General features: G+C 45.4%; 1 protein-coding gene across 5 annotated transcripts in view; it reads right to left on the reverse strand.

Moving 5' to 3' along the window:
- Positions 1-12,654, reverse strand: part of NPHP4 (nephrocystin 4) — a 99,722-nt gene that overhangs the window by 13,648 nt on the left and 73,420 nt on the right. For all 5 annotated transcript variants that reach the window (XM_048825254.2, XM_048825253.2, XM_048825252.2 and 2 more), the window contains 3 exons: positions 11,714-11,874; positions 10,454-10,634; positions 3,285-3,413 (listed from right to left, as the gene is read on the reverse strand). In XM_048825254.2, the coding sequence (XP_048681211.2) occupies positions 3,285-3,413; positions 10,454-10,634; positions 11,714-11,874 (471 nt within the window). The remainder of the gene's footprint in view (positions 1-3,284; positions 3,414-10,453; positions 10,635-11,713; positions 11,875-12,654) is intronic.

Genomic DNA, 12,654 nt, shown 5'->3' on the forward strand with positions numbered 1-12,654 from the left:
TGACAACGTAACTACGAGGCCTGGATTAAATGCAGAATAAACAACAAGCATGTGGGATTTACGGGACTCTGACAATCGCCAGAATATCCAGATGAACCTAAACAATCTCAAGCCACCAAACGTTCCAGAAGGGAATTCTGTTCCTCTCCCTGAGTTCAAAACCGGCCTGTTTCCTGCTGTACACTATGCACACATCTACGTTTTTATTAAAATGTTCTTTCACTCCTCTCTCTCTCTCTCTCATTTCTCCACAAAATTGCCGCTGGAGCAGCTCCCAATTGAAGTGCCAGCCAAATATTTAATATGTGAAATACAATCCACTACCAAGCACTTGATGCATGGGATTAAACTCTCTACATGACGTGTAACTCCACACAGAGGCTGTTTGAGTCTTGGTGCATTACATTTTCTTAAAAAATTGGTAAACAAGGGTTATTTGCAAATTACCCACCTGAATTTAATTTTAAATCTATTTAACTGTTTCCCAGACACGGCAAATTGGGTTAGACATCTTGAGCCAAAATGCTCGTATTTTAGCAATAGTCATATTTCAGCAAGTGTCCACAATGTTTCACCTTATGGGCCATGTTAAAAAATTAATGAGAAAGGAGGATGCCTGGCTGGAAAAGCCTGTCTCAGTAGGGGAACTTCTGCAATTTAAAAGCTGAATGTTCTGATATCAAAACCATTCCATGGAGGGTGCATTCATCCAATTCACTCTGCCACATGAGGCCAGCGCACACAGCTCAGCACATAGAGCACTCCACCTGGGACTGTGACACCCAGCCAGGCATTTACATTTCCCATATCTCTGTGCTTCCGAACTCCTGCTGAATTAGAAGCAGGTGTGCTGTGGGAGAGAGGATTTAGACCAGATTTCTGACCCACAAGGGAGAAGTGGAAATCTTGTGCGGGAGCACGTTTTTGAGGGATTTCCAGGTCAGCGAATTTGGATCAAAATCTAAACCTTTGACTTTTCTCTGAACTGAACCTTATGAGGTTCTCTGGTGAAAACACACACACGCACATACACGCTCTCTGAGACAGTCAACTGCCTCTGATTCATACCATCAAAATGTGAGCTAGCTCAACCACCAGATGCGGGCTTGATACAAGAATTCCTGTGCTTTGCAGGAGATCAGACTAGGAGATCATAATGGTCCCTTCTGGCTTTAAAATCTCAGATTCTTCTTCTTCCTGCATTACCTTTTTTAACACTTTGTGCAAAATGTCTAATTCAGTACTTCACATACCTCGTCATAGAATCATAGAAATGTAGGACTTGGATAAGTCATCTAGTCTAGTCCCCTGCACTGAGGCTGGACTGAGTATCATCTAGACCATCCCTGGTAGGTGTTTGTCTCACCTGTCCTGAAAAACCTCCAATGACAGAGATGCCATAACCTCCCTAGGGAATTTGTTCCGGTGCTTAACTACCATGACAGTTGAAAAGATTTTTCCCTACATCTCTGTTGCTAAAATTTAAGCCCATTACTTCTTGTCCTGTCCTCGGTGGTTAAGGAGAACAATTTATTATTCACACTTTATAACAACATTTCATGAACTTGAATACTGTTATCATGTCCCCCCTTAGTCTTCCCTTCTCCAGACTAAATAAAGCCATTTTTTTCAGTCTTTGCTCATTGGTCAGACTCTCTAGACCTTTAGTCAGTTTTGTTGCTCTCCTCTAGACTTTCTCCAATTTGTCCACATCTTTCCTGCAGAGAAAACGCCCAGGCTGGGAATACAACAGTTGTATAAATAGCTCACACATTAGCTTAGACATAGGGCACATCGGGACAACCTGTCCTGTTGACACTCATCAGAAAGTCCATTAAAAGCATATATAGATGCATAATAGTATTTCTGTACCCCCTATCTCCCCTGGAAATTCTGCGTATGGGCAGCTCTCTTTCATTTCACACACCATCTGGAGCTCCTTTGGGAACAGGTGCTTAATTTGATAAAATATTTCAACGACTCTTACTCAAGAAATATACCCAATTCCAGCTGCACAAACGCATCACGGATAGCACAGGGTAGAGAAAGTATCTGTGTGTGTCTGTGCTCTTGTGCACTCGCATCTCAGCACAGATGTGTGTTTAGTGAGCTGAGGAGGAGAATGTGGAAGATTAATGTCTCTCTCTAAGAGCCTGATTCTCATTTACACGATGGCGCAGACTCACTGATGCTGCGAGAGCAGTGTCAAGGGGCCTAAATGTAAACGACAAGCAGGCCCGACGTGTTTGAAAGACGTTACATGCCAGGCACAAAGGCAGGGCTGGGTGAACTGCATGTTAAGCTCATCTGTACCTGGACATAATAAGGGATTCCCATTTGCTGAATGCAACATACACCCCTTCATGGGAAGGAGTTAAATTTGGGCCCAAGATTCTTTGTCCAGGCCTACGTAAAGGCAAGCAGGCCTCAAAACTTCAATAATTACTTAAAGGAATATAATTTTCAACTTGAGCCCTCCCATCTCTAACTACATGGGCTATTGCTGCTCTCTGATGTAGGGGAGTTTAAATCACCGCAAGGCTGAAAATCAGCAGCCATCCCTCACCCTCAGCAGCTGCAGACTAACCGGACCGTAAATTTTACTCACAGGACCCAGCTTCGCAGGCTCAGAGCTGCAGAGTAGAGCCGGATTTTCACAGAGCCAACCTCAGCAAACACTTCGAGTCAATGATTCACAGGCCCCAGTTTCTCACCTCTTCAGATAGCCAGGTGAGACCCATACAAGTGTTTTTCTGACAACAGCTTCATTTCGAGCAGACAAGCAAGGGGAGAGGCTTCTCCCTTTGCTAAAGAATGGACTCATGATGCCGCAGTGCCTGAGCAGCCAAGGATTTACCTCCTGGACCCAACTGTATCTGGGAACTGGAACGAATCGGGTGAAAAGCATCCCCTAATATTGGCTGATGAGAGAGTTCAGCAGAATCCGATTGTAGCTCAGCCTCTCAGTGGATGTTTGTCGGCACCGGCTGAGCAAACATCAGGTTCTGAACATTCACAGCCCAGGGGAACTATTTAGGCAGCAGCTGTACGGGTAGATAGTTTGGGGAACAAAATCCTCAATAACCCACCAGCAGATGGACCACTTCATGCTGATAGAACATATGCTTGTAACATGCTATTGTGGGAGAAAGAGGAAACACCGAGTCCAGGGACCCAGTGCACACGGCACTTGTGTCTTTGAGCAATTGTCGCCTTTGGTACTTTTAATAGCGCACAGGAGAAAAACTATTGCCAGACAATAGCTAGGAGCCGGCGGGACCTACCCCCAGGAGTATTGAGAGAGAGCAGGCTGCCTCCTTGGAAGCTGCTGGTCCCATCATGCGAAGAGACAATGCGAGAGCGCGGGGGTGGCAAGGAGTTTGATTTCTTCAGCCTCTGCTCACATAGGTGACCTGCAACAGAAACACAGAGCTGGTGAAGGTGGGGCAGGTGGGCCTCAGCCACGCCCAGAAAAAAAGCCCTTTGCTATGGGGATCTGCCTCACTAGTATGGAGTTGGAATGACCCCAGCCCAACAATGATCCCCATCCGTGACAGGAGAGAGGCGCTTCTTAAGTTGGACCCTAAAGGTAGCATTTTCTGAAATGCTCCGTTGGCCTAACTTTGCTTCCATTAAAGCCAATGGGAGTGTTCACCATGGCTGCAATATTCACAATAGTACCTAGCACTTATCTAGAACTCAACAGCAGTAGATCTGAAAGCACTTTACAAAGAAGGGAAGGATCATTCTCCCCATTCTACAGATGGGGAAACTGAGGCACAGAAAGGTTAAAGTGACTTGCTGATGGTCACCCAGTATGCCAGTGGTAGAGTTGGGAATAGAACCCCGGTCTCCTCATCCTGTGCCATGGCCACTAAACCACTGAGCACCCACAAGAAGACCTTTGTTTTTAATAACAGTTCAGTGCTCAAGAAGGTGCCAGATGGACATCCCTGGATCCCAATGCCTTCTGTTTATCTCCAGCAGAGACAGCAGCATTGCAAGGTTCACCCACACACAGGGTTAATGTGCTTCAGCCCTGCCCTGGAGGGGCCACCTCTTGGAGCCAGGAGAGTTCTGTCTGCACGGTCCACACTCTATCCGTATTGCTAGCCAGGGGCCAGTTCGTGTCAGTAGGGACAATGGAGCCTGACTGAGACCACTCTCTCATTTCACAGTCCACCAACAGATGGCATTTATTATAATACAGCACATTGTTCCTCCCATGGGCACCTGCTGCCAGTTGCTTCATGTCACTGCAGGACACGGACACCAGATCACAACATGCAGTAAAAAAAATTCCCTGCTGCTATCAACTGGAAAAATTTCAGTGAAATCAAGAATTTGGCCCAATGTATTTAACTTCTATCACAACGATAGCCCAAAACTAACCAGTTCTCTGGCAAGAGAATAAGAGCAACCACTTTTAAAAAGTAATTGTTCTAGCTAATTCCATTTCTCAAAGTTCTGTGTTTAAAGTTCACTTTCCCTTCTCGTGCTAGGTATTTTTCTTTTCCCTTTGTCAACTCTTGACAAACTTCAGGCTGGTTCCTTTCACAGAACCAGAACAAATAATCATACAAATAAATCGACATCCCCCAGAGCAATGTTAATAAACTCTCCATCTGCACCAAGACACGTGACTGAGCCCAGAGAGAGCTGTGTTTACAGCCCGGCACCTGGCAGTTATGGGATAAGATATTACACATATTGATCTAGCACCCCGACCTGAGCAGGTAGCCCATATAATTTAAATGCAGACACTTCAGGGCTTCCCCTTGTCGGAACGAATTTGTACTCATTTTCCTGTGGTATCTGAGCAGAACACAGCATATGCTTTATGACCCTGAAACATAATAGTGGATTTCTGCAGTCACTTAAGAGGACTCTGGTTCATTTATTACTATTAATCATGTTGATTACAGTAGTGCCTAATGACAAACGAAGAGTAGGGCCGACTGTGTTAGGTGCTGTACAAAAACAGAGTAGCCAACAGTCCTGCCTCGAACCGCTGACAATCGAAATAAAGCAGACGGATGCAGGGTGGGGGAGGGGGAGAACAGAACAGCAGAATGAACTATGAGATGGCTGCAGACAGTCTGGAGGTGCCCCAGTTGAGTTAAGTAGTTAGGAGGTGATCAGCTGAATGGTAAGGAAAGGGAAGGGAGCTGGGACTTTAAGAGGGGTGAGTGGGGCAGGCTTGGGGAGAAGAGAGAGGGATAGGCAGGTGTGGAGTGGAAGCAACACTGGGGAAGGGGAACGGGGAAGGTTGGAGCAAACAGACAATCAACACAGGGCACAGTAGGTCCGACAGAGCTGTAGGAAGTCCGCTGAATGGTTCCGGCTGCTTCTGCAGCTGCTCTGACCAACTGGAGCCTCTCTCTGCACCTTGGGTACTTCCTTACACATCAGGCTGCAAACTGGGACAGCGTCACGGACTATCCAAAACATCTTCCTTCTAACCCAGGGAAGGGTATCCAAGGAGGTACTGTTAGGCGCTTTACGGATGAATATCTTTGATTCTTAGTCTACAGGAGCCATCACAGAACCTCACTACAGCCACTGCGAAACCTGCACTCTCTACTGGTGTAATGAAGTTCAGATTTAAGGAGTTGAGGCATCATGTATCTACAGAAAGAGATTTGCTTCCCCAAACCCACACTCTGCTGCATTTTAAAGTCAATTTGCCCACGACTGAAGTAGACAGACATATTTCTTCTGATTTTGTAACAGCCTCTCATAGAATCATAGTCTTTAAGGTCAGAAAGGACCATTATGATCGTCTAGTCTGACCTCCTGCACAACGCAGGCCATGGAATCTCACCCACCCACTCCTGTAACAAACCCCTAACTTATGTCTGAGCTATTGAAGTCCTCAAATCGTGGTTTAAAGACTCTCATGAACTTTGCCAAAGTTTTTCAGGTTTCAAAAGCACCACTGAAAAACGAACGTTTCGGCCTGCTAAACCTTTTATCACTCCAGCTTGCTTCTCAGATGAAGTAAAGGCAATCTGGAATTTGTGAATGTTGTTATGAGGAATGGAAATTATCAGATGAACTGATTGGCTGACAAGACTTGCACTGATAGGCCAAAAACAACACTAAACATTTTGGTAAGACAAGGTCAAGTCTGGGAGACTTAAAACATGGTCTTGCTTTCTGAGTGAAATTTGCACTCCCCAGTGGTTGCCACTGTAGAAAATACATACTGTGGCCATGCCAACATGGCCACAAGAAAATGTGCCTGTTAGAGAAAAGTTCTATAGATTTTAATAGCAAATGATAACTTTTCTCTGGGTCTTTTGGACCTGGCTATGCATTTAATAGAAAATTAGATCCCTGCTATAGAATTCTGCAGGATGGTTTAAAAAGAAGTCAGCAGTAACAAATAGATTCATGTCCCTGTTACATTTTATAGATTTTAGGGTGACTGCTGTAGGACCCTGTTAGTTTCATCACAATTACATTTTTAGGATCTTTCCCATTAGGGACAGGATAACTGTTCCCATTAACTAATGGTTTAGACATTGTGTTGGATTTTTACTATGGGTCTTTGCAGTATGTAAGTGACATATTTTCTTTATTGCTACCACTGAAAATACATATCTTAACAGAGACAATAGCTGTCCAGAGTCCCTGGAGCTAGGGTGAGGGGCTTTCATTACCCACAAGAAGCCCAAATACTCCCTGGCATTTGCTTGTATCACTGGCAAAGTTTATTATTCCAATGTCTCTTCCTTCCACATACTAGCTATTATATCAAGTGAAGAAAGACTAGCCCTAACACTGATCTGTTTACTGTCTTGTCACCTCTCTATGCTGTTGTAATTACATCCATATATAGGCTATCCCAGACTGCACAGGATGAAGTTGTAAAGTTGTCTGTGGATTCACCTAACCGACAAATGCACTCTGTCCTTCAGATAAAAGCTCCATAACTGTGGAGAATTTGGGAGACATTTGGCTGCAGCACCTGACATTGTTTTTCAATATTTAGGGCTGGATTCCAGCGGGCCCTGTACAAGTGTCTAGGGGTGGGCCCGAAGTGCATTCTCCTCCCCACGCCCCTGAGCCTGGGCACACCCTTTCTGGGGAGCAGAGGAATTGCACCCAGCTGGGGCAGCTCCAAAGCGATGGGGTGAAGACCGGACCATGCCAGAGCCCCCAACATGCAGAGAAGAGTGCACCCTGCATGCTTGCAAGAGATGGCAGAGCTGCTGATTCAAGGCATGCCTCCCCACAGCAAGCTGGGAAGAATTCTGGCACAACAAAGAGCCAAGTGTTAAAACTGCACAACCCTTAACATTTGAGCTGTGATGTCATCTGCGATGAGACCATCCACCTTAGAGTTTGTAGGAGGGTCTTCTGTAAACACAGGGGGTGACGTATTGTTGCAGTGTGTGATTAACTGTCAGAAGACAGGATACCAGCTAAATGGACCATTGGTCTGACCCAGTCTGGCCGTTTTGATGTCTTAGGACCTACAAAATATAGGTATTAAGGCGACTGGCACGATGCAAAATACAACAGCTAGATACAGCTTTGGAATGGAAGGACATTCTAGCAGTTATATGTGTACCCTTTTTTCATGTGTACAACTCCTGCAAATGCGCCGTTAGCAGAAGTAGCTCAAGCTGTTTAGGCAGCTGAGAATATTAACCCGGACAGTGAGAACATTAACATTAACCACCAGGGCACGCGCCCCGAAGCTCTCACAATGTTACGGACAGTGTCAGTGCAACTCTGCCTCAGCCAGCTCTGCTGAGAACGCTGCCCCTGGGCTTACAGGAGTTCACACGTTCTCCCAGTGGAAACCTGCAACCCTATGGAGCTCGTCTCTGAGAGGTATTTAAAATTACCTTGCTGATCATTTCTACCGCACCAAAAATCAGAAAAATATCATGCTATAAAGATGCCATTTAACTCCATTCACAGCTAATCCCTCCTAGCACTTCAGTGTGAATGGCAAGGGGAGGATTAGCCAGAAGCTTCTTTTCCTGCAGCTTAAAGGGTTACGGTCACTTTAAAAAAAAAATCACTTTGATGGAAAACGTTACGAGTAACAGCCAAGATTACTGAAACTGAAGGAGATTTAAGACCTCTTTTCCAGTCTGTTTACTGTGCACATGACAGCACTTCCTGCTCAGTCAGTATTGCTGAGGCTCCTGGATGGTCAGTTTCCCCGTACTGTTTGTGTGGGTCTTTCACACAGCAACCAGGGGGAAGAGCATTTTAAAAAAACAGGAAAATGAGAAAATTGGCAATGGGAGCCAGGGGTAGGGGCAGTATCTGAAATTGCTTTGAACTCACTTTCTGAAACGGATTAGATTTCAAACGGACGATGTAGTACGGAGCAGAAATGGGTGTAGCAGGCAAAGACTGGAATGCAAATGCCCTTATTTGGCTACGTTTAGCCCCACTTCTCTGCCCCTCAACGCCATCCAGTTTACACAACGGGCCTGCTGTTCAACGCTTCGAACCCCAGTATTATGAGGGATTTTAAAAACCAGACTAATATTATTTTGAAATCAAACACAATTTGCCAGAGAAATCAGAGTGACGGCTGTACTGATATAGTACGGTGGGTGTTTCGTTGTTGTTTTGCTAGTATTTGTCCTTTCTTAATCAGTTGCCTTTGCTGGGTTTGCACTGAACTGTTCTCTGGGTTATGAATCTCGGACTCTCCTCCCTCAGAGCTTATCACACTCTTGCAGGCAAAGTGTGAAAATGACAATTTAAGAGATCATATAATGGAGCTAATCTTTCTTCTGAAGATAAGATTTTAAAACCTGGAGTCACTGCACGTTTATAAGATGGTGAATTAAATATATATAAAAAGTACCTAATAAATTCTAGGAAACAGTGTTCTTACAAGTTTGGTTTTCTTATAGGTACAGCTTTGTGCATCTTGTCTGTTTCTCCCATGTTTCGGAGTTATTTTGCTAGCACCTAATTGAGTGTCGCTGTTTCCATATTGTCTGTTTCAAAGCTGCCTTAGCTTGTACATTTGTAAACAAGCAGGCAGAAAACTCAAAACAGAACTAATGAGCTGTGCATTTCCTCCTCTTTCTGTAGCCTGGTGTTATTACTTATTGTAGGCGGAGGGTGGGTACAGGATAATCGGAGACGGGCATTTAGAACCTGTTGATTTTTCTCAAGCAACTGAAAAATCTCTGAACAGCCCAAGCCCAGAGCTCTGCTGGGTCTCAAGAAAGCATTTTCTTCCCTCAGATGCACAGGAACCTGTAGGTCCAGATCCATCGCTCCAATGGCATCATGGGGGTGCTTTTCATTTTGCCAGCATGAAACAATTTTGGGAATACTGTGAAGAGTTACAGCCATCTTTAGTGCAGAACCCACTAGTGGCAGTGGGCAGAGGCAGTTCTGATGCAGCGTAGCCTTGATGTGACTCTCACAGGCTTCCAAAGAAGGGAGAGAGCAGTCTGCCCTCGGGGACAGAAACAGGTGCAGAGGGATGGCTGATTGAGGGCGTTACAAAAGGCACTCACAGAAGCATTGAAATTAGACAAACTTCTAGCACCACCATCAAATTATCCCCAGCTCCCATTTCATGGCTGGTGAACAAACACAACGCAACTCAGAAATGCTGAGAGTCGGCTAATGGAAACTCTGGGTTAGCTAGACACCCAATCTGTCCCTCGGGTTGCAATGTCAGGATCCTCCCTTGTGTGTGACAGGTTTCAGAGTAGCAGCCATGTTAGTCTGTATCTGCAAAAAGGAGGACTTGTGGCACCTTAGAGACTAACAAATTTATTTGAGCATGTGAGGGTCCTAAGCTTTGCAGGCTTCATACAAGCTCAAGAGCTTAGCTTCAGCACTGAAGGCCAGTAGGGTAACACTTCTGATGGTGACTAGCATTGAGATCACCTTTCAGTAGACCTTTAACTAACAAGCTGCTGGATGTCTGGAACCATGCTGAGCAATCGTATTGCTGGAAAAGGCGCATGGAGCAGAAAGCTGGCCACTGCACTGGGCTCTGCTCCTGGCGCAAATCTGATTTTCAGAGGTGCTTGTCACCTGTACGTCCTATTGACTCTCACTCAACACCTCTGAAAACTCAGCACCTCAGTAGCCCCAGCTGTACAGCGGGGACAGCATGGCTTTCCTACCTTAGCACCTGCATAGCGCTTTTCAACTGTATCAAATCAGCGTGCAAAGTATTATTGCATCCTGGTGCAGGTAAAAGCATCTCTGTTTTGGGAGGTGATCGATCTGTGAAGATGGAGGGGGGAAGGTAACAGATCAGCCACCAAAGAGATTCCCAGCGATGCCCCAGAATGGTGCTGGAACTGCAATGATGAAGACAACCAGCAGAGTTAAGTGTCTAATGAGCATGCTGAAGAATACATAAGAAATCTTGAGTTACTTTCTGAAAGAAACAAATTTTCATCAGAAAACATGGTGAATCAGCCAAAATAACAGGGATTCTTACCAACGTTGGCCAAACTCAGGTGAAGTCGGCCTTTCACAACAACGTAGACTCCTATGGGCTTCACAGTGCCGTGTCTGAGAACGTCCCCACTCGTTACTGTTGTGTCCTGCTCGTATTCGGTTGTCATCACCTCCAGCTCATGATGGACCTGAACTGCTGTCCGACCCTGGCGAAGCAAGTGCTGTGGGGCAAGAGGAACATATCCTGAAGCCAAAAAATGTGTGTAGCTGTTACTGTCAGGAGGCATTGTCCAGAGTGGTACACTGTCCAGGAGAGACCATTGAGAGACTCAGGCAAGAATCAGAGAAACTTCCATAGGAGATGTAAACTGCTGTACAATTAAACCTGATAATGAAACCCCCCCATCCTCACCACACACACTGGCCATAGCACAATCGTTGCCTAGAAATGGAGATGATTATTCTGGCCATTTGGACAGAAGGCCATTAGCACTGGTAACTGCATTCAGGAGTGAGGGGAGGGAAGTGGCACCTGATGGACTGGATGCCTTAGGCAACTCAGAGCAGGATACAAACCTTTCACCGCTAGGTCACTGAGCTGAATCCAGACAGCGTAACAGCGAACAGCAATTCTCACTCCCTTGGGGCTGTTTGGTGGCCTGTTCGCAGGGAATTAGGGAGTTTCAGACCATTTCCCAGGGCACAAGTGTCTACACCACAAACCACCTCCTGCCTTTTGGCACTGGTTTTCCCTCTTTGTTGGCAACCTCGGTGGAGAAGCAGAGGAGTCAAGGGGCACAGGGACTGGCCTGACCTTGCAGTGCGGGTGGTGGTTCTCCAGAACAAGAATGAGGCACCCTGGCGGGCCAAAGTAACATGTGCTGCTCCTGCCCAGAGTGAGCTTCTCCTGTGAATCAGCGGAGACTGTTTGTTCTCACGCCTGCGCAGGCCCTCCAGCGGCACAAGGAACCTCAGAGCACGACATTTTTTCTAAAGGTCTTTTTACACACTCCGACAAATCGTTCAGATTTTAACACCAAAGAAATTAATGCACATTTGTAAGAAACTTCCTGAACTTACCCTACCCAGTAGCCATTCCTGCCAGCTGCAGCCGGGTTACTATTTTAATCCCTCCTTGTAGAGCAACAGAGCCTAGAGCAATTCCCCATTCTGTTTGGTGCTGTACAAACACAACCAAAGAAGGTCCCTTCCCCAGAGTTCTTATACTTCGTAAGTAGAGATTCTGGGCTTTTTCTCCATTATCAGCAGCTATGGACTTAGTATGGGAAAAGTTTCATACCTTCAGCTTAACTGCAGCAGATCCAATGAGGAGCAAAGAATCTCCATCCCAAATATCAATCTGTAGGTTATGGTCAGCTATATAACGTATAAACCAGCGTTGTTCTCCTGGCTTCAGGAAACCAGGATCCACCATATACTTTAGCTGCAACCCTGGAGATCCTGCAGGAAAAAGAGTGTATTCCTGACAAAGTAAATTAACCCTCCATGGCTTCTCAGGAGATTCATTGTTATCAAAGGGACCCCTGTGGCTCCCAGAACCAGTACAGCTGTCTCTGAGAACCTCACAATCTTTACTGTATTTATCCCCACTACACCCTTTGTGAGGCAGGGCAGGGCAGGGCCATTATCCCCATTTTATAGATGGGGAACTAAGGCATAGAGTGACTGTGATATGCCCAAGGTCACAGAGGAAGTCTGCAGGCACAGCAGGAATTGAACCTATATCTGCCAAGTCACACACGAGCACCCTAGCCACTGGATCAGCTTTCCTCTTGATAGCTGTAATTTCATTCTCATAAACATATGGATCAAACCATTTATGAACTCCCTGAATCAGTCACTTTTAAATTCGTTGGGATTGACATCCACCCACAAAAAATTAAGTTTATGTGGATTTTCCTTATTAATTTTCATTAACTATTGCACATGGGGAAGGAACTTTACAAACTAAAAATGCTCTGTAGGAGGTGGGACATTAGTTTTGCATCTCTTGGGACAAAAATTTAATAAGACATTAAAAAAACCATTTTGCTAAGAGAATCCGATTGCATTACTACAGGCTGGTTGCTTAGATGTGTTGTGTCTCCCTCTACATCTGCTTAGCTATCACTGGAGTCAGCAGTCTACACTTCTGAATCGTGTCACTGACACGTATTGATGTTTTGCCTTATGGCTTGACATTTTGAACACTTTTAATTATATGGTGTATAAACTAATGGA

The sequence above is a fragment of the Caretta caretta genome, chromosome 18 (assembly GCF_965140235.1).
Source record: "Caretta caretta isolate rCarCar2 chromosome 18, rCarCar1.hap1, whole genome shotgun sequence".
Taxonomy (NCBI): domain Eukaryota; kingdom Metazoa; phylum Chordata; order Testudines; family Cheloniidae; genus Caretta; species Caretta caretta.